Here is a 24,880-nt window from a genome sequence, read left to right as displayed (position 1 = left end):
AAACGACCCAAAAATTTTTAAACGTCGAAATGATTCAAAACTGGTTCTAAAAATATCGTGTGTTGTCTTATAGTTGGCATCAGGCCATTTTTAAGAAAAATTCGGACATTTTGAGCCTGAGAGTGTAATAGTGCAATGTTTTGTTTTGATTGCTGTCGCCATTACTAATTAATAGGATGAATAAAGGACCAAAGATAGGATGGTAAAAAATCCTTTGAGATGGAATTAGGAGCAGAGTAATGAACATATCAGAAGTGTTTTTAGCTGATTTTTTGAACATTATTTTAATTTCCAAGAAATGTGAATCAATTAAGCAGAAATATGAAAAAAATCATAGTGGTTTTAGTAGATAAATCAGGTTTTTAAGGTAACGTTCTTACAAAGGAGATAAAATAAGGAGCCCTTAACCTATATTTTATTTGGTACGTATCTCATAGATCTAGATATGCATTCATATATGCAGTGCAACCAGTTTATCAAAGTAGCTTGAACGATTGAGTTTCAAACAATCTTTTTTAGCAATAATTTATTCTCAAATGAATGTTAAGCCTGACTTTTCGGATGAAATATCAGCTTTGATCAATTGTTCACCAAACGTTTGCTTAAATATTATGAATGTAGATTTTAATTCCTTAATAAAAATATTAACAACACTGCTTCAATGCATTTATATTAGATTGCGCTACACAAAATAAACTAAACTAAATGTTTTCTGTTAAAAAGCAGTTTTCCGGAAAAATAAATAGTTTTACGAAAACCTTCCATATCCATTGCCTTTTGCGTGTTAAATTAAAGGTTCCTATTTTGCGGGATAGCTAAAAAAAGGTGCGTAAATCTTTACTTCGCAATAATTTCTACAAGAGGAAATCTATATAAGAATGTGTGCATTGCTAATCAAATGTGTTAGTAGAAGTAAGCTGAAACTGAAATAATTTTTCTCGAGCAGTTTTCAGGCAAACGGAAAAGTTTTAGACTAAGAAAGGCGAAAACCTTTCGTGAATTGCAATTCTAAGCTGGATGAACTGATTTGTTTATTTTTCAATTATATGAAAATTTTTAGATTAAAATCAGGAAAAGAAGAGCAGGAATTTGTTTTTTCGCACACATTGTTGATATTACTCATACGCTTGCAAGGTGTCTTTCTCCTTAACCTGAGTTTGTGTAAATCGATCAAGCCATCGCTAAGAAAAATTAGTAAAATTCATTTTGGAATATATAAACACTATTTACGGTGCTTCCGGAATCGAAAATCGAAAACCAGGATAACCGAAATCGATTTGTTTAGTTGTCTACTGACAATGGCTACCGACTGGAGTAGTTTCCGAGGCCAGATTAGAAATTGTTTTACATTGTTTTACTTCGCCGCTTTAAGTGACGGTATCAAATTATTAACACATTTTACCGTAGAATTCCGGATCCGGAGCTCAGATCCGGATGAAAGTTCCGGAACCAGAAGTCGGATCGAAACAAAATTCAAGAACTTTGTATGAAATAATTATACATTTCATTTGAATCAAATTAGTGAGAATGAGTTTAGCCGTCTCTGAGAAAAGTAAGCACACATATATAATTTTTTTTTGCGCATATCACCCTGTAATTCCGAAACCGGAAGTCGGATTCAAATAAAATTCAGGAATTTTGTATGGGGTTACAAGACCTTTCAATCTAATCTAAGCTCATGAAAATAGGTTCAGCCTTCTCGGAGAAAAGCGAGTGCAAAAAACTGACGTGCCGAACGAAGACGTCATTTTCGGTTAATACTGGCCAATTTAGGTATGGTCATTAAGGGGTTAACCTAAGTTTGTGCTTTGGGCACATAACCGTTTTTATTTTTCTTTGCGTTCCGTAGTTCTATAACCGGAAGTCTGACCGAAATGAATTTCAGAAGTTATGTATGGAAACATGAGATTTTTCATTTTAACCTAGAGTTGTGAAAATCGGTCCAGCCTTCCTTGAGTAATTTCGAAATCGAAATTTTCGCACTTATCGATCTGTTACTCCGGAATCGGATATCGGATTCAATTAAAATCAGGATTTTTTAATAGGACTTTAATATCCTTCATTCGAATCAGCCAGGTTTAGCCATCTCGAAAAATAACTAGTGCTTTTTTTTGGTCATTTTACCCCATAATTCCGGAATTATTTACAAACCAAGCATTGAAATTCAATAAGCAAACCGTTTCCTCAATATTCAATTTAGCTCTTATGCAGGTAATCCAGTGCGTATTATCTGCATAAGAGCTAAATTTTTCAAGCTATATTATTTCAAGCTACATGAAAGGCATTGATTCACCCATCACGTTGTACACCAAAACCTCCGTTCACGTAAACTTTTTTTACGTTACCAAATTTTACGTAACTCTTTTTACGAACAAAATCCCAAATAACGTAAACCTTATTTTACAAGCCTACTTCGTAAAAAGAGGTCCTTACATACAATGAGAATCATTTCCGGCTCATTTATATTCCATGGAAATTACTACAATATGGGTATTTTTGGAACGGGTTGGATGAGTAGACGTCGAAAAACGATGATTGAGGTGGTTCTGAAATTCAAGATGGCGACTTCCACTTTATTGATATTCCTTGAAAACCCTTACAATATGGGTAATTTTGGAAAGAATTAGATTTCAAAACGATCACAAGCATCTCTCTGTTTTGGTACCTACACACCAAATCTGTTCTGAAAATATCCATATTGAGTAAGGGTTTTCGAAGAATATAAAAAAACTGGAAGTCGCTATCTTGAATTTCAGAACCACCTTGAACATCGTTTTTCGACATCTACTCATCAATCCCGTTCCGAAAATACCCATATTGTTAGGAGTTTTAAGCAATACACTCAGATCTCGTTTTACGCGGTGGATACGTACCGCGTAAAAAAAACCTCGCAAAAAAACCGCGTAACTTCGGAAATCCGCTTAAAAAAACCGCGTCACTTCGGAAATCCGCGTAAAAAACCGCGTAACTTCGGAAATCCGCGTGAAAAAAAATTTTCACGCCAAATATCTCTGAGATCTCGTTTTACGCGGTAGATACGTACCGCGTAAAAAAATTACCTCGCAAAAAAAACCGCGTAACTTTGGAATTCTGCTTAAAAAAACCGCGTCACTTCGGAAATCCGCGTAAAAAACCGCGTAACTTCGGAAATCCGCTTGAAAAAAAATGTTCGCGCCAATTATCTCTGAGATCTCGTTTTACGCGGTGGATACGTACCGCGTAAAAAAAAACCTCGCAAAAAAAACCGCGTAACTTCGGAAATCCGCTTAAAAAAAACCGCGTCACTTCGGAAATCCGCGTAAAAAACCGCGTAACTTCGGAAATCCGCGTTAAAAAAAATTTTTCACGCCAAATATCACTGGGATCTCGTTTTACGCGGTAGATACGTACCGCGTAAAAAAATTACCTCGCAAAAAAAACCGCGTAACTTCGGAAATCCGCTTAAAAAAACCGCGTCACTTCGGAAATTCGCGTAAAAAACCGCGTAACTTCGGAAATCCGCGTGAAAAAAAATGTTCACGCCAATTATCTCTGAGATCTCGTTTTACGCGGTGGATACATACCGCGTAAAAAAATACCTCGCAAAAAAACCGCGTAACTTCGGAAATCCGCTTAAAAAAAACCGCGTCGCTTCGGAAATCCGCGTAAAAAACCGCGTAACTTCGGAAATCCGCGTGAAAAAAAATTTTCACGCCAAATATCTCTGAGATCTCGTTTTACGCGGTGAATACGTACCGCGTAAAAAAAACCTCACAAAAAAAACCGCGTAACTTCGGAAATCCGCTTAAAAAAAACCGCGTCGCTTCGGAAATCCGCGTAAAAAACCGCGTAACTTCGGAAATCCGCGTGAAAAAAAATTTTCACGCCAAATATCTCTCAGATCTCGTTTTACGCGGTGGATACGTACCGCGTAAAAAAAATACCTCGCAAAAAAAACCGCGTCACTTCGGAAATCCGCTTAAAAAACCGCGTAACTTCGGAAATCCGCGTGGAAAAAAATTTTCACGCCAAATATCTTAGAAATGCATGAAACGTCCAGTTCTGGTGTAATCTAAAAGAAATTTTTTTTGGTAAAATCGACTTTGGGACATAGAAAAATTTTGAGACTTCCAAATCGAAATTTTTTTTGGTGCCGAAAAAAAATCGCGTAACTTTGGAAATCCGCGTAAAAAAAACCGCGTAACTTCGGAAATCCGCGTAAAAAAAACCGCGTGAATTCGGAAATCCGCGTAAAAAAAACCGCGTAACTTCGGAAATCCGCGTAAAAAAAACCACGTGAATTCGGAAATCCGCGTAAAAAAAGCCGCGAAAAAAAACCGGATAAAAAAAACCGCGTAAAAAGAGACCCCAGTGTATCAATAAATCGGAAGCCGCAATCTTGGATTTTGTAACGAACGCAAACTTCATTTTCTTGGACTTACTCTTCACATCCGTTTCGAAAAAGCCACATTCATTACACAAAACTTTTTTTACGAAGCAAATCTCAAATAAGGTAAACTTATTTTACGAACTACCTCTACCCGTTTAGTTTGTAAAAGGAGCTTTCGGTGTATCATGGTATAAATGACGTAACCAACAAAACGTGTTGTTTTTTAGCGATCAATTTTCTCAGAGATTCGCTAAGGCGATTTTAAGAAACCTAGACTTATCTGAAAGCTACTATTGAATTGTGCATCAAGTTTGAAGATCAAATGGCTGTCTCTTCCGGTACTGAAAAGATAATAGTATAAGTGACGTAAACGACTAATTGCACAGTTTTTATCGGCCGAGTTCTCTCGAACTCTGCAAAGAATTTCACACCACACCACTAGGTGGACAGCTTCGAGTATCAATACTTTTGAATATACTACATTGAGCTGAAATCAAAAGAGTAAGTTTTGCTAATTTATGAAACTGAATATCACTCAGTTCTGGCCTTATATTTTACATTCTAACAGTCAAATTTCATTTTATCACGACAATGCGACTATCTCATAGATGATGCTGATATAGATTAGCATAGCTACTGGCATGACTGTGATCATGATTTTCCACGGTTTGATGGGCATGACCATCTTCCTGGTGACCGTAGATTTTCGGATGTTCGGCATGTCCCACTCGTTTCACGTGAGCCTGGAATCCATGATGCTTGTCGGAACTGTACTCCACGATTCTTTTGGTACCATCCGACTCGTACACGGTGTACTGGCCTTTGACTACATCCCCATCCCGATGCTCCCACTGATCCTTGTTATCACCGGTGTGGAAATCTTTCACTCCATATTCAAATTTATACTTCGGGTGAGCGTAATGTTCTTCGTGAATCTTAGCAGCGACGATAACTGCCAGAGTCAGAACAAAGATGAACTGAAAGAATTAGAACAGAATTGTTAACCTTTTTCCACAATCTACATCAGGCACTACCTACTCGGAACATTTTGTTTGAGTTGACTGAAATCGTTGTTCGGCTAGCTTTGGTAGAACTGATTTCGAGTAAGTCACATCCAACCATTTTATAGATCTAGTTGAAGTGTAAAGAGAAACTTTCATCATACCAATTTGGCATCATGATATGTTTAATAACGCTACACCCTTAGAAGCTCGGATACAATTAATACCGGCCCAGATTTCTGGTTTCGTTCGCTACAAACCGACCGAACTTACTTTCCCAGGGTGGCGTGGCCAAGGTACAGATGAATAGGCTCACCACCAGCAGTTGCATGCGATCTTGAAAACAGTCCACCAAAAGGCATAAACCACCCGTCATTCGGTTTGTGGTTGTACTTGTTCTTTGTAGAAAAAAATAAACACCTGAACGCGATACTAGCGAGGGAAGAAAATTTCAACATACCGATTTCAATGAGGTTTATGCATTTTTCTGCTGTTTAATCGGCGACGGTTCAATTGCTGTTTTGAGTGATTTTTATTGCAGTGGTTTTTTAAGCGAAAATGAGTAGTCATTATTTATGGTAATTATTGCTTTCGTACGTTAATCATTCCAATTTGTTTTCATTCTTTATCATATCCATGAACTGGACTTAGAACGCAAATTAGATAACTGTTAATGAATAATTTGATGAGAGCATTAAGTAAATGCTTATTCACATAACGAGCCGCTGTTATTCATGGTTGTTTTGAAAGTATCCTTCCAATGCACAGTGGTTCAAAAGCGCAATTTCACGCTCTTAATTGATAACTCATTTGATCGTGGTTCTTGAGGTAAAGTATTTTCAGCAAAGTTGCTCAGAATGATAGACGCCATCTTTTGGCCAATTTCATTTATGTGATTAATCCCCCTAAAAGTGAGATAAACATTTTATTTTAGCTCAGGGCCAACATAGGGGCTAAGTTACTTCGACAAAGTTGTGCAGAAAGTTATTTCAAACAAGTTTGCTGAAGGTACTATTCCCGTAACTTGAGTGTAATTCAAAATATAACGTATTTTCTGAAAAGGGTGTCCAAAAACCAGTTTTTATAAGAAAACATATATATTTTCAATTTATATGAGTTTTTCATGTTATACAAAGTTTTTCATCTTTAAAAAATACACAACTTTCTCGAACTTACTATGCTGCTATCATTTGAGTTTTATGAAATAGAGCAATTTTTAATGTTTTTTAAAATAAAATTTCAACTTGTTCATTATCCAAAGGCGCAGGAAGGTGCAGATGAGACTACTTACATATTAAAGTACTTCAAAAGAGCTTTCATACCGTGGTTGAATTACTCGTCTGCGATCGTCTGCAGGCGAGATATGTTCTTTTCAAATATCCTTATCCTTGACATTTTCAATGATAAGGTTCATTGTATTTCAGATCAGATTTCAGTATATATTCATTACTATGGTACTTGCCACAAAATATTATTTTTTTGTGCACATTGAAGTCTATGAATTGAATAGTTTAGTAACTGTTTTGTCACGACTTTCAAAAAAGTCATCATCAAATCGAATTAAGTTATGTCATCTTCTGGTAGAGAGAAGTATGATCAAAACTAATTTTTTAGTTATTTGTATTTATTTTATGATAACTGGCAATGTTCTTAACCAGCTAAAAGACTCTTAGCATCGTTCGACAGATTCTCCTTGGACTGTTTTGGCCATTCACGAATATTTGTAACCAAAGGATCCAATGAAACTAATTACCAATTCATGGGATCCCGATTCGTAAGTGATCTGGATTGCTCGCGTGTATAATACTCCCGACATCTGTATAAAAGAAACTTCTTAATCATTATGAACAGTACAATATAGCAAGCGTTTATCGATCTCCATTTTAATTGATGAATAGAAGATATTTATCCACAGAGCTTTTCTATATGAAAAAACTTACCAAAAAATGACATAACGTAATTCGACTTGATAATTGACTTTTTTCAAAGCCGTGGCTTCTTATCTCACTTTTAAAAAACGTCGGACAGTTACTTTCAAAAACCTGTCTGTAATTATTACTAAACTTTTCTATTTGTGAACTTCGATGTCCATAAAAACCTTTTATTGTAAGAATTTCCGTGGTAACGAATATATACTGAAAAATGATCTGAAATACAATGAGCCTTATCATTGAAAATGTCAAGGACAAGGATATTTGAAAAGAACATATCTAGCCTGCAGACGATCGCAGACGAGTAATTCAACCACGGTATGAAAGCTCTTTTGAAGTACTTTAATATGTAAGTAGTCTCATCTGCACCTTCCTGCGCCTTTGGATAATGAACAAGCTGAAATTTTATTTTAAAAAACATGAAAAATTGCTTTTTTTCATAAAACTGAAATGATAGCAGCATAGTATGTTCGAGAAAGTTGTGTATTTTTTAAAGATAAAAAACTTTGTATAACATGAAAAACTCATATAAATTGAAAATATATATGTTTTCTTACAAAAACTGGTTTTTGGCCACCCTTTTCAGAAAATACATTATATTTTGAAAAACACTCAAGTTACGGGAATAGTACCTTCAGCAAACTTGTTTGAAATAACTTTCTGCACAACTTTGTCGAAGTAACTTAGCCCCTATGTTGGCCCTGAGCTATAATAAAATGTTTATCTCACTTTTAGGGGGATTATTCACATAAATGAAATTGGCCAAAAGATGGCGTCTATCATTCTGAGCAACTTTGCCGAAGATACTTTACCTCAAAAACCACGATCCAATAAGTTATCAATTAAGAGCGTGAAATTGCGCTTTTGAACCACTGTGCAATGCCGCTATTTACTGATAAATTCATCTAGTAGGCATACTTTGTTAGTTAGGAGATATATAAATCTACTTTGGGACTACTAGTCCCCGGTTTCCGCGTCCAAAAGCACCGATAATAGTGAAGAAAAGATCCAAAAACGGAACTCATTTCGATTTTTCTGCAACGGTTAAACCAAATTTCAAAAATCATTTTTTTTTTATTCAATATTATAATATAATTTTTTAGGCACACTGCTTAAGCTCTAAGATGCCAAGGGTTTTTACTAATCTTAATTACGACTAACTTAAAACTAGAATAGTATCATTATGTAATGTGGTATCGGGGTAGCGGATTCTCGAGTATTCAGCTTTCAGCAGGCGACTATCCATGTTGGCCGCATCCTTCGGTCCTCGTGGGTCCGCGAAATTTCAAAAATCATGATTCAAATTGATTTAAATCATTGTCTTAAAAATACGGGACAATTTCAGCAGATTCGACTTCCTGTTCCGAAATTATGGGACGATGAGTGTCAAAATATTCGAATCGTCATTCAAAATGACGATGCAAAAACTGGTACGCATCGGTACGAGCGGTACGGAAGAAGAAAACACCACCGGATTTGATCCGTTCGCAGCGTGCTGTGTTCAATTTCGTAGAGTGTGCATAGTTGCCACATTGAAACCAGGTGGAAAATATGTAAATCTTTTTTTCAATTTACACCTACTTGTTATGTTATGTTATGTTATGTTAATGGTTATGCAATCACTAGAAAAATTGACTAGTGAAAATTGGCCCGGAGGGCAAAGTTTTCTATACCATTGGACATCGTTCATCAAGTTGAGCAATGTTTGTATGTATGTGCACTCACGTGAGTATCACTCATTTAGTAAAAAATCTCATAGTCTCATAGGTTGCTATAGAATTGCATCATGCTTTCATGGGGTAAAGTATGTTTAAAATTACACACCGTCATTTAGAGCGGTACAAAATAGGGTAAAATTCATCTAGATTTGGCTCAAAACTGATTTAATTTGTAGGTTATATTAGTTACTTACTAAACGAACCTACTTCGGCCGTATCGGTTTCCAATTTCCAGTTCCAGAAGTCCCGGAAATAGTGGTCAAAAACTCTAAAACGAGACTCACTCAATTTTCTCAGAGATGATTTGATAGATTTCCACAAACATAAGCTCAAATGTAAGTTCCTATAGTCTTAAAAGTTGCTGAAGTGGCCAAAACACCTCTGTTGCCCTATAGGGTAAAGTGTGTTTAATAATTCAGTGCGACGATGCAGAATAAAGAAAAAAACCTGTTTTAATCCACCTAGTGGTATAATGATGCTTTTCTCATGGATATATAATATTGTGGTATTCTATTCAAAATTTTTCTCTTCGATTTTTGAAAGAAACCAAGATATTGTTTGTGCATAAAATACATAATAATACAGTGCTTTGATTGCGTAAGTCATCTTTAAGAAAAAGAAGTGGGTTCACTATTATATGCACTTCCGGCACCGGAACCCGAGAACCGGTATAATCAAAGTCGAAAATATTTTAAGGGACGGTGTACAATATTGAACACACTTTACTTTATAACTCCGGAGCCGGACGTGGGATCCAGATGAAATTCAGGAATTCCGTAAGGGACCTGGAGACCTTTCATTTGAACCTAAGTTTGTGGAAATCGGTCAAACCATCGCTGAGAAAAATGAATGAGATCTATATGACAACTATTTCCGGTATTTCCGGAACCGAATACCGGGAACCACCCAAGTAGCATTTAAAACTTGTTATAATTGGCATGTTTCACAATTGCTTCATATTGGTAATTTTTGTTAGATATGTTAGACAATTGATTCAACACGTTTTTGTAAGGGATGTAAGATTCATTCATATTACTGCTTGTGAAACCAACTCAAAAACCTGAATGGATTAAGTTCCACATCCGGTTTTTCAACTGACTGTAGACCATTTGAGCAGTTTCAATTCCGGTCTGCACATAGCATATATTACTGTTGTGAAACATATGAAATCAGAGACTTGTTGCACATCATTCAAGAGAAGTGCGCTTTTCCAATCGCATAATCATTGCGAGAAGAGTTAATAAACTCAGTACTAGAACAATGTTTGCTACTTGGACAGGATAACCGGAATCGGTTTGTTTAGTTGCCTACTGATAATGACTATCGATTTGTGTAGTCTTGAGACCAGTTTAGGAAATTTTTTACGTTTTTTGTTTCGCCGGTTTAAGTGACGATGTACAATATTGAACACACTTTACCCTATAACTCCGGAAGTCGGGTCCGGATGAAATTCAGGAATTCCGTATGGGACCACGAGACCTTTCATTTGAATCTAAGTTTGTTAAAATCGGTTCAGCCATCTCCGAGAAAACCTAGTGAGATTATTTGACACACACACACAGACATTGCTCAGCTCGATGAACTGAGTCAAATGGTATATTACACTTGGCCCTCCGGGCCAATTTTCACTACTAGGGTTTTCAAGTGATTGCCTAACCTTTCTATATGAGAAAGGCAAAAATTACAAATTGAAAATGTTATGTGAGTCCATACCCAAAAAAAGTTTCTTATTTTATTCAAGAGTGAAAAAAAATTTCTTGACAGAGTCTTCGAGTGATATTTTTGCAAGTATAAGTAATATGAGAAAGGCATCATTACACCACAAGATGACTTAAAAAAGTTTTTTTTTATAATTAACCATATAACGAGCTGGAAGTTCCTTGGAAATAGTTCATAATTTTTTCTAATTTGTAGATCTTGGTGGCAGATGTTGGGATAATCTCACTTTAGTTATACCGGACCTCTGCTTCCGGTTTCAGAAGTACCGTAAATAGCGATCCAATATCCAAATCCAAACAGAGTTCAGTCCGACTTCTCAGAGACATCTGAGCAAATTTGCAAGAACGTATAATCAAATAAAAGGTATTATGGCTTCCGGTCCTGGAATTACAAGGTGATGGCTAGAGCTTTCAAGCCGTCGTTTAAGAACGACGAAGCAAAACACGGATAAAGTCTTCTAAATTTGACTTAACACTGTTTACAAAATGAAACTGTTATCTAAGTTTGTAAAATCGTTCCAAACATTTCCGAGCAAGGTAACATTCTTCAAATAGAGACATTCTACTATCTCGACAATCTGCCAACTTTTTCTAACCCACGAAACTGTTTTGACTACTAGAACCTACAATGAAGAATATACCCCATGCTTTAGCATTTTAAAGAGAGTTCCTGTCCAAAATTTGAATATATGTCACGTTACAGTATTCGGTTTGCATACTGGAGGTGAAATCAAAATGACTAAGAAATTTTAATTGAAATTATAAACATTTTATTTACAAGAACAAAGTACACAGGCAGTCGATAGAATTAGAAAAATAGGCGTGAGATCAGGATGACTTGCGAGGAGTTCAATGGTGATGCGAGTACAGATTCGAGTTGGCATAGCTGCTAGCGTGACCGTGGCCATGCCCGTGCCCTCCGAACGACGATTCTCCGCCGAATCCTCCCTCATGGTGATGTGCGTAAATTTGTGGATGATGTGCATGTCCAACCCGTTTCACGTGAGCTTGGAATCCGTTGTGTTTGTCCGACGAGTACTCGACGATACGCTCAGTACCGTCAGGTTCGTGCAGTGAGTACTGTCCCTTCACCACATCTCCGTCCCGGTGTTCCCACTGGCTTTTGTGGTCTCCCGTTTTGTGATCCTTCACGCCGTACTCAAACTTGTACTTTGGATAGGCGTAGTGGTCCTTGTGCTCATCACCTCCATAACCACCTTCCCATTGGGCCGATACGGCTACCGCCAAAGCGAGGACTAGAAAGAACTAAACAGAACCGAAATTTAAAATAAGAAACTAATCACCAAACAGTTTTGAGCTCACTTTAAACATGTTTGTGATCGCTAAGATCTACTTGATTGGAACGCTAGATGAAAACTGATACTCGACGGTTCTGTAAGACGCTAATTTATACTATACCCAGCAAAGTCCACTGTCCCTTGGCTATACCTTGGCTATTATACCAGATCTCTCCGATTTAATACTGATCGCGTAATTTCGAAATTTTTGTCTATATGTTTTACACGCCGCGCCAGCCCGGTAAATCTAGTTCTCTAGCACGGCGACTAGGAAGCGTTGGTGTCTCCTGAGACCTGCCACTCGCACGAGAACTTCCAATTGGTGGAACAATAAATTTTCCAAAATTTGCATCTGGCGCAATGCGCAATTTTAACGCTACGGGCAAGTCTTTTCGCAAGCCGCCGCCACCGTCGCCGCCTCCACTCACTTTGCTGTAAATTAATCGCATTACATTAGCCGATCATTTGTCAACTTTTCGACATTAATAATTGAAATAAGTGAAAATCGCTCAAGCAGTAAATCAGACATATGTGAAAACGAATGGAAACAGCGTAAAATAAATCACAAGAACTTACTGCACGGAGCATGATTGGTAGCAATGCTCGGGAAGGCCTCTTCACGGCTTACGGTACGGTACACGCGGTCAATCCATTTATGCTCAATCATGTGCAAAATTTCGATGCCGAACGTAACGACCCGCTAGTCGCTAGAAAAAAAATGAGTGGTAAACAACACATGAAACAAATCACAACAAATATGGCAAGAATAAACACTTGCAGTAAATTTACTTGCATGTAAAGGATGATTGTGGGTACGATTGTTCTATCACATTAGCTATTCGCTACAGGGCAGAGTGGAATGTTGTTTTCCGGCCTCGGTGGTTAACGATTTGTTATCGTTATTAAAGTCTAGGCCTGTCCGTTTTAGGACAGATATTAATAATTAAACTGAAGCAAATTCTTTTGAGCTAATTACAATCAAATTGGACTAGTTTTATTCACGACGATGGACTAACGAGCGACGCAAATGACAACCTACTTCACTGTTTAGATTGGAGGCAGCATTTTAATTATGTCACATATTAATTTGATTGATCTTAATTGAGTTCATGAAGTTCTCTATATGAACTCGAAAATAACGACCAAGACAATTTGCGAACAAAACTAGTGACCATCTATGCAATGAATGACTTACTTTCTATGAAAATGTGTTTTAAAAAACTGAAAGTAGGAAAATTTTTTTCCCTATTAACCATTTCGCACTGCAAAAACTGATTAGTATGCCACCATTTGTTTGCCAGAAGTTTTTCGTGAAGTAAAGAAAACAAACGCAAGACGCAAAATCATTTTTCATCACGATAATGCAGGGTCTCACACATCGGCTCAAACAACCGAATTTTTGAGCACCCGAAACGTCGAATTAATGGGCCACCCGCCGTATAGTCCTGACTTAGCACCTAACGACTTCTATTTGTTCCCTTCCGTGAATAATGAACTGCGTGGGAAACGTATCGATACTCCTGAAGAAGCTGTTGAAACGTTCAAAAACCATATTTTGGGATACTTCAAGAAGAATGGTAAAAATGTTAAGAAAATTGGTTCAAGCGTATGCAAAAGTGTATTGATCATCTAGGGGAGTATTTTGACAAACCATTTCCGATCATACAGAATACTGTTTTCATTTTTAGGCTAAATACATAAGTAACAACCCTCATAACAATCTATTGGTTCCACTATCCATAATATTCAACTGCTCTTTACGTTCAGAAACTTACTCTGATACAATGGAAGAAATCCTATATGTTTCCAGTTTATAAAAGAGGGAACAAGTGTACATTAACCAACTACCGCGGAATAGCAGCTTTGCGTGCCGTATCAACGCAGATTTAAATTACATTTCTGGATTTTATAACACATAATTTCTCTAAATATGAGACTCAACGTGGTTTTCTGCTAACTCGTTCGACGCCTTCAAACTTAGTATCTTTTACTTCCTTTATCAAACGTTTGGTACAATCACGACTACAAGTAGATTTTATTTACACCAATTTCGCTGCGTTCGACAAAATTGATCATCACATAAAAATCTCAAAGTTAAATAGACTAGGATTAAACCGGTCATTTCTGAATTGACTTCACTCACATCTTACCGGTCGCGAAAGAAAAGTGAAAACAGGACACTGTACAACCTTACCATCCGCTGTTACCGCTGGAGTCCCTCAAGGAAGTCACCTTGGACCGTCTATATTTTTACTTTATCTCAACGATTTGAATTTTTCGATCTAGTGTATGAAAACACTTCAAATTATTTCATGTCATCAAATCCACAGCTGACGCAGAATTTCTACAAAAGCAGTTGAATAATTTGACTAATTGATGTACTATCAACAGAATTGTTTTGAACGATTCTTCCATCTCTTTTAGTTGAGAACAATCTGTAGTCAGTTTCAACTATACTATTTTACAAATTGTTCTGGAACGCATATGAACGCATGTGAAGGACCTTGGTGTCTTCCGGAACTCTAAGTTGAATGTCAAAGAGCACATTGAATTTACGATGCTCAAAGTCTCTAAGCTACTTGGTTTCATTTTCCGCGTTACTAACAAATTCGATTATGCACGTTGCTTGGAAGCATTGTATTGTGCCTTAGTTCGTTCTACGCTCGAATATACCTGTCGGTTGTCTGGTCATCTTACTATGAAAACGATATCCAACGCATTTAAGTAATCCAACGAAAATTTGTTCGATTCGCTCTGCGTCGGCTTCCTTGGAGATACCCTAGAAACCTTTCAAGTTACCATGACAGATGCAAACTGATTGATCTCGATTTGTTATCTGTCCATCGTGATGATTAGTAAAACATGCAATTATACAAATTGGAAGCATTATTTAGTCATTTCAATAATAGAATAATACCTAAATAACCAATGATAGTTAAATGACCTATTACTTTGAAATAAGTTTGCTATCGTTATTAAATTGAGGGAGTGATGAGCGTTTGAAATTTCAAGCCGTCGTTTAGAACAACGATTCAAAATTGGAAATAATTATTTTAAATTGGACTACCACATATTCCAATTTACAGGACATCCGAACCTACTTTCGGCTTTACTTGTCCCCGGAATCCAGCTTCAAAAGTAGTGGAAATAAAGGACCGTAATTCCAAACTCCCTCTTTTTCTCATAGATGGCATAACCGATTTGTTCAAACTTAGGTTCAAATGAAACGGTACGGTCTTCTAAATTGCTATTGCATTTCATCCGAATCAGAAAAAAAAATTCTAACTGCTGTCATGACATCTAGAAAACTGTTTGTTTCAGTGTAAATTTAATGATTGTCCTAGTCTAAATTTACAGAATCCTTAGCGCATATACAACTACAAGGTGAACTAAATGAATTGAGTTTGTTCTCTATTATTATAACTTATTAAAATTTCAAAATAGAAGTAATTAGACTATTTTATCTGAAGTTTTCCAAGAAAGAATTTTTTTGTTCGATTTCAATGTAGTCAAAAAATGGCGAATAGTTTATATTTGTTTTCAGATAATCAGAACAGTCGGAATCATGCAGAAGATAGACACCTGTTTTTTATTCTGTTACTGTTTAGTAGTTTCCAAATATTGTATAAATGAATTCGGAAGAGAGCTGATATATGATACTAATAAATAAATAAAATTGGTAGACGGGTATAGCCTGATGGATAAGCCAATGTATTTCACGCAGTCCGCCAGGGTTCGATTCCAAACCCTGCGAATAAGATCGACAAGTTTTTCTTGCCCGTAGTGGCGAATAACGATAAGATTAAAACCTCTATTATCGAAACAAAATAATCAAATAAATAAGACTGTTTTATTTCAACAGTTTTTCGAAAACTAATTTCTAAATTGTTCAAAAAAAGCCGTCGCACTAGAGAATTTCCTTAAAGATTTATAAACGAAGTAGCGGCTTAGAAAAACGAAAAATATTATTGCATATTCTGAAAAATACTTTAAAAAAATATCAGATTGAAATTTCATCCAGATCAGATCACTAGATTTCAAAGAAAGCCGTCTGCAGCGCGCTGGTTCGCTGGTTTGCAGTAGGTGAGAAAAACATCAAATATGGTTATTAGGGTGAGACAAAATTTTGATTTCAGCTCCTCCACACTTTCCGTGTTCCTTTTGGGTCCCAATAGAACTATTAAACTATTAAAAATTTTAGGTCGATCGATGAAACTATATTTTCACATCCGAGGTGTAGAGTTTGTATGGAATTTAGTATGGGTAAACTGACTTTTGTACAAACAAAAATCGCTTGAAGATCATCCTAATATAGGTGTAGAAAAAGTTATTAAAAGAAATCCGACACAAAGTCCAAACAATGGTTAATATATCTATCACTACTGCTGCTCGTGTTAATCTAAGTTATTTGATGTCTTCATGACAGTTACTCAGTTTAGTATGAAGATTCTTTTTAATGTTCCAAAACTTACTGTAAAGACACACAAAAGTCATGTTAATTATTGTTTTGTTTGCATAAAATAGTATCGTCCATAACAATACGAGATAGATAGTTAATGTCTTTGGTAAAGTTATTGGATTTGAGTTTATCTATAACATTGTCGAAGGCACCAAAAATATCTTTTTTTTTTTCAAATTAAAAAGTCTGACTTTTTTGCGTCTTTACAGAAAATTTTGAAGCCTGGCTTGTCACTTAAAAGAAATCTTGCGGTCCTCGAATGTTTGCTTCCTCGTTAAATGTCCTACTAAAAAAACGCAAGCACTGATTTTTAAAGTCAATAGGGTGATTTTTTGTAAAAAGTCAGTTTCCCCGTACTAAATCCCATAGAAACTAATATTATGGGGCCGTTGATCCTGTAGATTGCACCGTAAGATAAAGATTTTGAGAGTTACGTGATGGTCAAATCTTGTGTGGCGAAAAAGTACGCAACGGCAGGCCCTACGAAACAGAACAGAGTCAAACCCACATAAAATGGAGGATGAAATCAGGCTAAAATAAATGACAACAAAAATAATATATAAAATACATAAAGTAGTAGTTTAGCTCTTGAGGCTATATATGTTTTCAAGGCCTATCTGAGTCAAGTAAAAGTACCATGAAATTTTTTTTTGTTCCGATTATAGAGCTTTTAGCGTTAAGGTACTTCGCCTCTTTGGGAATCGAACCCAGGTGGGTTGCGTAAAAAGCATCTACTTACTAATCACGCTATGCCCGTCCCCAATATGTACAAATGTTCAATTTGACAAAGCGTTTCACTCGATATTGATGAGATTAGAAGCGTTACGTTACGTTTAAGAAGCTAGAAAGTGTTGCATGTGATAATTTTCTTAAAATTAGGGCTACAAAACATATGAGCTATTTTGTGGAAAATAAGAATGTTGAAACCCGTTACAAGGGTTAGATTCTTGCGTTAAACGAGTTACGTTTAATGAAATTATAAGTGTTACGAAGCATCAAATGAGTTACTTTTCAGTAATTTACAGACGTTACAAACGTTACTGTTTTGTAAGTTATAGGCTTTACGAAGCGTTGCATGCCTTACTTTTTTGTAAGTTATAGGCATTACGAAGCGTTACATGAGTTACTTTTTAGTAAGTTACCGGAGTTACGAAGCGTTACAAAAGTTACTGTTTTGTAAGTCATGGGCGTTACATGCGATACTATTTTGTAAGCAATAGGCGCTACGAAGCGTTGCATGCGTTACTTTTTTGTAAGTTAGAAGCGTTACGGAGTGTTACATGCGTTACATTTTTTTAAGTTTTGAGTGTTACGAAGCGCTACATGCGTACTATTTTTGTAAGCTACAGGCATTACGAAGCGTTACAAACGTTATTGTTTCATAAGTTATAGGCGTTACGAAGCGTTACATGCGTTAATTTCTGTGAATTATAGGCGTTACGAAGCGTTACAAGCGTACTATTTTTGTAAGTTACAGGCATTACGAAGCGTTACAAATGATATTGTTTTATAAGTTACAGGCGTTACGAAGCGTTACAAAGCGTTACGAAGCGTTCCTTTTTTGTAAATTGAAGGCGTTACGAAGCGTTACATGCGTTACTTTTTTGCAGATTTTCAGCGTAACGAATCGTTACATGCGTTACTAATTAGTAAATTACAGCCGTTACAAAGCGTTACACAAACGTTACTGTTTTGTAAGTTATAGATGTTACGAAGCGTTATATGCGCTACTTTTTCGTGAATCATAAGCGTCACGAAGCGTTACATGCATTACTTTTTAGTAAGTTGTAGGCGTTACACGCGTTACTTCTTCGCAAGTTGTAGGAATTACAAAGCGTTATAATTGTTACGAAGCGTTACAATTGTTACTTTAAATAAGTTTTAGGCGTTATGAAGCATTACATGGCGGCACCTCCCGAAATCAGAAACAGAATCGAAAAAAAAATTGAAAAATTTTATGGGGCTGTTAATCCTGTAGATTACATCGTGAGATAGAGGTTTTGAGAGTGATGATGAAAACTCCATTGCCGATAAAGCACGCAGCGGCAGGTCCTACGAAGTAGAACAGAGTCAAAACCACATAAATTGAAGGATGAAACCGGGTTAAAATAAATGACAATAATGATAATACCTAAAATTGTACTGGACGATCGGAAAGAGAAAGTGCGCGAGAATGCCTTAGTTTAGCAAGATTCCGCAGATGAAAAAGATATCCTACCGCTGTATCCCGCACATACTTATTTAGGGTTGGAAAGACGAACGCAAGCGCACTTCGAATACATGTTTAACAGAATCCATTATTATACGCCAAAGAACAGAATGATTACCCGACAATAGACTGAAGTCAGCACGAGTGTTTCGAAGCGGCACGAATACCTCAAAGTGCGTCTCAATAGTATAGTTTACTTATGGTTAAAAATCAACGGTTTAGGTTTCAGCTACTAGGGCATCACCCTCGTTCGCCTAGTATGGCTTCCTCGTACTATTTTTCCTCATATCTGTGCTCAAACATTAATTTATATCCAAGACATTATGGCGATGTTCGGCGAGTTTCGTTTTGAAATTTCAGACCATTACTTCCGGAACCTGAATCCGAAACCAGTATAGCCGAAGTAAATTTGTATGACCATCTACTAATATGACCTTTAAACTTAGAGGATTTTTGTTGTTCTCCACGAATCAGCTGTGCTACTCTTTGCAGTGAATTGTCGTCTTTTAAAGTAGGAATGTAAATGATCTCCGAATATATGGCATCATCACAAGTCTTGTGGATTGTTGTGCTATATAAATATACAGAAGGCCTTAGACATGTGTTACAGAAATAACATGACAGTAAACGTAAAGAAATGCAATAATTTGAATACTCCATACTGACAGTTCCAGTGGAAAAGTTCAAAAAGTCTGGTGAAAGGCACACCGAGAATTAGTAATCTTCAGTAACAGTCCGTTCAAAAGTTATTTTTCTATGGAGAAAGGCAAAAACTAACCAACATTCACAATTTACACAAAGATCAACATTTTTTATCTTGAAAATAAGATAACGAAAATATCTCCAACTACTCAGTGAGCCTGCCTCTATTTATTTTTCTATCAAATTTATAATTCAGTATTTACCGGGTTTCTATTAAAATCGATCTGCAATACGCAATGTCTGGTCTGTAGTCCATCTCCAGCTTACATTGAAACGCATTTGTCATGATTACTCTGCCAAAACACTTTTACTGATAATAATAAGTAGGTAATCGTCATCTATGCAATAGTTCTAAAGTAATTTAATGCACATCATAACGATCGATCACAAGTTTCACCGAACCACCCAGGATCACCATGCTCAGAGTTACTGTGCGCAACAAAACCACTACCCATTCCGTTACGGTACATTGTCCGTTATTAGCGTAGCTAATCTGATCAACATTAGCAAATTTTCTTGCGCCCGGTTTCAAAGTCAAAATCAAGTTTGATTTTCCCTAAACGTGTACCTGCGATCGCTTTTCCTGCTTCGCACTGATCGCGACCACGAAAACTGAAAAATTTTCAAGGACAAGCACGCAATGTTCCACACCTAATCGACCCAGACCGATCGGTCGGCCTTCGAGAAAAATGAACTCAGTGGTTTTGTTTGCCTTTTTGCCTCCATCAATTTATGATTTTGTAACGGTAACCCATCAACAAGCCAATAAGTATTTGAGTGGTTTGAAATACGTTTCGATCCGGTGCATGGCACTTTGAGCAGTGGTGGGTGAAATTCTTCGGTCGCACGCCAGATCAAACCGCAAGGGAAATCGAATGGTAATCAAATGGTTTGCTGCCTGCTTAGTCAAAGTTCTTTGTTGTTCGCCAGGTTTGAACTGTCACCAATCAGAAGTATAAAACTCCTAGTAACTATTCGATTTCCATCAGTTCCATCACGTCAACCATTGTGTTAAGAAAATGTTCAAAGCAAGTTGTCACCTTATTTGTTTTTTACGATTGAATGCCTAACAAAAATTGTTTATTTTGCAGTTAGCCCTTTTCGTCCTTTGCAGCCTACTGGTAGTCGCCACGGCCCAGTACTGGGATGGTGAATATAAGGATCATTACTCGTATCCCAAATATAAGTACGAGTACGGTGTGAAGGATTATCACACGGGTGACCACAAGAGCCAATGGGAGCACCGGGATGGCGATGTGGTCAAGGGAGGATACACCCTGGATGAAGCCGACGGTACCAAGCGAGTCGTGGAGTACCACTCGGACAAACATCACGGTTTACAGGCGCACGTGAAACGCATCGGTCATGCCCACCATCCCCAGATTTACGGTCACTACGGAGGTCACTACGAAGGACACGGATACGGTTCCGGTTACAGCTACAACAATTTGGATCAACATTTTTGAATAGCAACGAAAACGACTGACGAGAATTAGAATTATAGGATATTTCAGAATAAAACTAGCCAATCATCGATGAATTAATAATCGAGTTGTTTAGATAGTGGCTGATCTTGCAACCACAATGTTTGGGTTGTAGGTTCCATAAATAATTTAAAAGTCATAGCCTCCAATTTCCTGAAACCATTTCTCAATAATTTCATAATAGGAAGAACAGGTAAGCTATCTTTCAAATTATGATGAAAAACGATATTTTATTCGAACTAAAAATTGATCCTTTATTGTACGAGGTTAAACTTTAGCATAATGAAAACCGGATGAAATTTAAGTTATTCCTGCACAAATTTTCGAACTTTTGATCGAACGCTCTTCATCAAATTCCGGACAAGTATTGCATCGCATTTTTTGGACGCTTGAGCCCAAATTTTTTTGAACTCCTGCATGTTCCCAGCTGCCTTACCAGTCTTCTTGAAGACCCTCTTCACGATTGCTCAGTAACGTTCAATGGGTCGAAGCTGAGGGCAATTTGGTGAATTGATATTTTTTTCAACGAAATTTATACCTTTTTTCGCAAGCCGATTGAGAGTGGTTTTGGCATAGTGAGCCGACGCTAAATCCGTCCAAAACAGTGGAGGTATACTATGCTTCTTATATAAAGGCAGCAATCTCTTCTGGAGTCACTAAGATCGATAGATTTCTGCATTTATAGTTCCGGTAGTGTAAAAAATGGTTGACTTCAAACCACAGGAACATATTGCTTGCCATACCAGTACCTTTCGACCGAATTTATCCACTTGAATCGACCTGTCCGCATCGCTCACATCCTCCTCAACGACGACAATAAAGTATTGTGGACCTGGAAGGGTTTTTGAGTCTTCCTTTACATAAGTCTCATCGTCCATCAAAACGCATGCATCCGGACACTGCAAAAGACGCGAATACAATTTTCGGGCCCTTATTTAATAACATATTTTAAGGCACATTGCGTTAAGCTATAAGATGCCGAGGGCATATGTTTAAACTACTTAAACTAGATTTTTTTTTTATTTTCACATCATATGAGCTTTGGGAGATCTAGTCTTCAACGGGTGGTCGGCATGGCTGGCTGGATCTTGTACGCTGGAGTAAACTGGCACGACGTTGGTACGTATCACTGTTGGTCGCATCTTTTCGTTCGTGTGGGTCCGCGGAAAACACCCCCGACTACGGGGAGCCGGCTGATGGCCCGGATTTTCGGGCCCTTGTTACTGCTCGCTTCTTCTGTTCTATACCTTGTTTCGAGATTTTCTGCTTCTTGTAGGTCTTCAGGTGATTTCGCCTCTTGAAACGCTTGTCATTCCGACACTCGTTCCTGCTTTTTTACCAAACCACGTATTGACATTGATTTTTTCTTCATGATTAGAGATATCACTTTCAGGTCTAGTTTCGGGTTGGAAGAACCGGGTTTTCTGCCTTCTCGTGATAACTCATCCAAAGAATAGTGCTCCCCAAACTTATTAATGATTGTTTCAACACTGGCATGATGAATTCCAAACCGCTTCGCCAATTTTCGCATAGTATTACCCTTCTCACTTAGCCGTGTGTCCAGAACCTTAATTTTCACTTCCTTTTCAATACGCGACATTTTGAAAACGCAGGATTCTACCGCACTAACAAATAAACAAACGAAAGCTGACAGCCAAACGCACAGCATGCTGTGATCTGAGCATAAAAAAAACCATCACAAATACAAGTACAACACAAATGTATGTGGATAGCTTATTTTCGATACATTGCTTACAACTCGGCCAACCAACCCCTCGCATAATTCGGCCAACCTACCCCAATGAATATCTTCGCGAACAATTACGACTTACAGAAAACAAAACCAAGGTCACACTAGAAACAATTGTACCATTTTGCTGGGTTTATTATAACCTTTGCAATAGTACCACGTTTTTGGAAATCAAACATCACACGTTTGCGTTACACGCATTACTTTACAAAAACAGAAAGTTGCTCACCAGCACCGTGAAAAGATCAAATGTGGTCCTGTACAAACGATAACACAAAAACACCTGTAATTACGTCGGTACATGGGTACTCTAATACTCCTCCAAAATCGGTATAGATGTGCCACTGCGCATAATAATCTTTTTTGCTCGGCCAACCTGCCTCATCGACCAACCAGCCCGGTCTCCCCTGTTGTTCTGGAGATTTGACGAGGTTTTGGGTAAAAAGGTTGACAGTTTTTAACGCTCGACATCTTGCAATTCCGATGTCACTATTAGATCTATCATTTGGATTTAAGTTTGATTGAATATGTTCTCTGAGAAATCATGTCTCATTTTTCAACTTGAACCACTTGGTAGCAGTTGAACTTACTCTGCACATAAAAGGAACAACGTAGCTCACTTAAATTCATAATTCAAAGTATGTAAAGTTATGTCATATCAATAACTTTATAGCTAATTTAGCTGAAGTTTACATCGATACAAAGATAAAAAATATTTGTACATATTAATAGATGTAATATTGTGCCATCACCGACGAAACTACGGCGTGCTTGAATTTCCATCAAGCGTAAATTTCATTTTTCTAATTTTTTTTTCGCTTGAGAATACTGAAACTTACCCAGTGTAGTTTCATCAAGCAAACACATATCACGAAACTGCAACGGGGATTGGAGCAAACCTGATATCAAAACCTGGTTCGAAACTGACTCGATTTTCAGCTCAACAACGTTGAAACTAGGTTCGAAACTAGCTTCAAATGAACGGTTTAACATCAGTTAGGGTGGACACTGGGTTAGGTTTGGTTTCAAGCAAAAACGACATAAGGGTGTTGATTTGGTATCTCTTCACTCTTTGGCACTAGCGATGTAGCGATACATAATATCAACGTCAGTGTTGTTCGAAATGCAATCATAAATTTAATGAGTTGATATTTTCAATGAGAAAATTTTGAGGAAAAAATGCTTAAAGAAAACAGAACGTCTTGTCGGTTACGTCACTTATACCACTTCTACCATAGTACCCGGAACCAGAATTGACCGTTATTTGATCTTCGAATTTAAACAATTAATCAATGATAGATTCCGATCGAGCCTGAATTTGATAAAATCGTTTGACAATTACTGAAAGAATTGGGTGATAAGAAAAAAATGCTTTTGACGTTTACGTTTGACGTTTACGTCACTTATAATATATCTATGTCCCCAGAAAAGACAGTCATTTGTACTTTGAACTTAATCAATGGCCCAATAGTATCTTTTGAATGAGTCTATCTCCATTCGGATTTATAAGACTGTGAGACAGTAAAACAGCAAAACAGTAAGACAGTAAGACAGTAAGACAGTAAGACAGTAAGACAGTAAGACAGTAAGACAGTAAGACAGTAAGACAGTAAGACAGTAAGACAGTAAGACAGTAAGACAGTAAGACAGTAAGACAGTAAGACAGTAAGACAGTAAGACAGTAAGACAGTAAGACAGTAAGACAGTAAGACAGTAAGACAGTAAGACAGTAAGACAGTAAGACAGTAAGACAGTAAGACAGTAAGACAGTAAGACAGTAAGACAGTAAGACAGTAAGACAGTAAGACAGTAAGACAGTAAGACAGTAAGACAGTAAGACAGTAAGACAGTAAGACAGTAAGACAGTAAGACAGTAAGACAGTAAGACAGTAAGACAGTAAAACAGTAAAATAGTAAAACGGAAAGACGGTAAGAGAGTAAGACCGTAAAACAGTCCAAAATAACGGCTTCCGATTTCACGATATTCCTTGAAAACGCTTACAATATGTAAGAGAGTACGGACAACGCATTTCGTCACTTCCTAATGGCTGTAACATTTTAGGTTACGAGCAGCTGCACTTCGGCACTATTCCAATCGACGAAACCCAATAACAAGGAGGGATTTTGCTCAAGCTAGTAACAATTATCGCTCGTACAATCGCTATCTCTATTCGAAGCACGTACAAAAAACTCAATCCAAACTGAAACGAAATCCGAAGAAATTTTGGTCTTTTGTTAATG

At 37.1% G+C, this 24,880-nt stretch overlaps 3 protein-coding genes across 3 annotated transcripts; 1 reads left to right on the top strand and 2 right to left on the bottom strand.

Moving 5' to 3' along the window:
- Positions 1–4,971: 4,971 nt before the first annotated feature.
- LOC131434208 (cuticle protein 19-like) lies at positions 4,972–5,416 on the bottom strand. Its single transcript, XM_058600862.1, has 2 exons — positions 5,408–5,416; positions 4,972–5,346 (listed from the first exon to the last, which is right to left on the bottom strand). Exons 1-2 carry the CDS (start codon positions 5,414–5,416, stop codon positions 4,972–4,974), a joined length of 384 nt encoding a protein of 127 aa, XP_058456845.1.
- A 6,114-nt stretch (positions 5,417–11,530) lies between these two features.
- Positions 11,531–12,108, bottom strand: LOC131438082 (adult-specific cuticular protein ACP-20-like). Its single transcript, XM_058607880.1, has 2 exons — positions 12,061–12,108; positions 11,531–12,003 (listed from the first exon to the last, which is right to left on the bottom strand). Exons 1-2 carry the CDS (start codon positions 12,067–12,069, stop codon positions 11,587–11,589), a joined length of 426 nt encoding a protein of 141 aa, XP_058463863.1. The 5' UTR covers positions 12,070–12,108; the 3' UTR covers positions 11,531–11,586.
- An 8,316-nt stretch (positions 12,109–20,424) lies between these two features.
- On the top strand, positions 20,425–20,936 carry LOC131434207 (cuticle protein 19-like). The gene is made up of 2 exons (XM_058600861.1): positions 20,425–20,433; positions 20,497–20,936. The coding sequence occupies exons 1-2, from the start codon at positions 20,425–20,427 to the stop codon at positions 20,869–20,871; spliced, it is 384 nt and encodes a 127-aa protein (XP_058456844.1). The 3' UTR covers positions 20,872–20,936.
- Positions 20,937–24,880: the final 3,944 nt, after the last annotated feature.

The sequence above is a fragment of the Malaya genurostris genome, chromosome 3 (assembly GCF_030247185.1).
Source record: "Malaya genurostris strain Urasoe2022 chromosome 3, Malgen_1.1, whole genome shotgun sequence".
NCBI lineage: Eukaryota > Metazoa > Arthropoda > Insecta > Diptera > Culicidae > Malaya > Malaya genurostris.
This window is presented reverse-complemented; position numbering and strand designations above follow the sequence as displayed.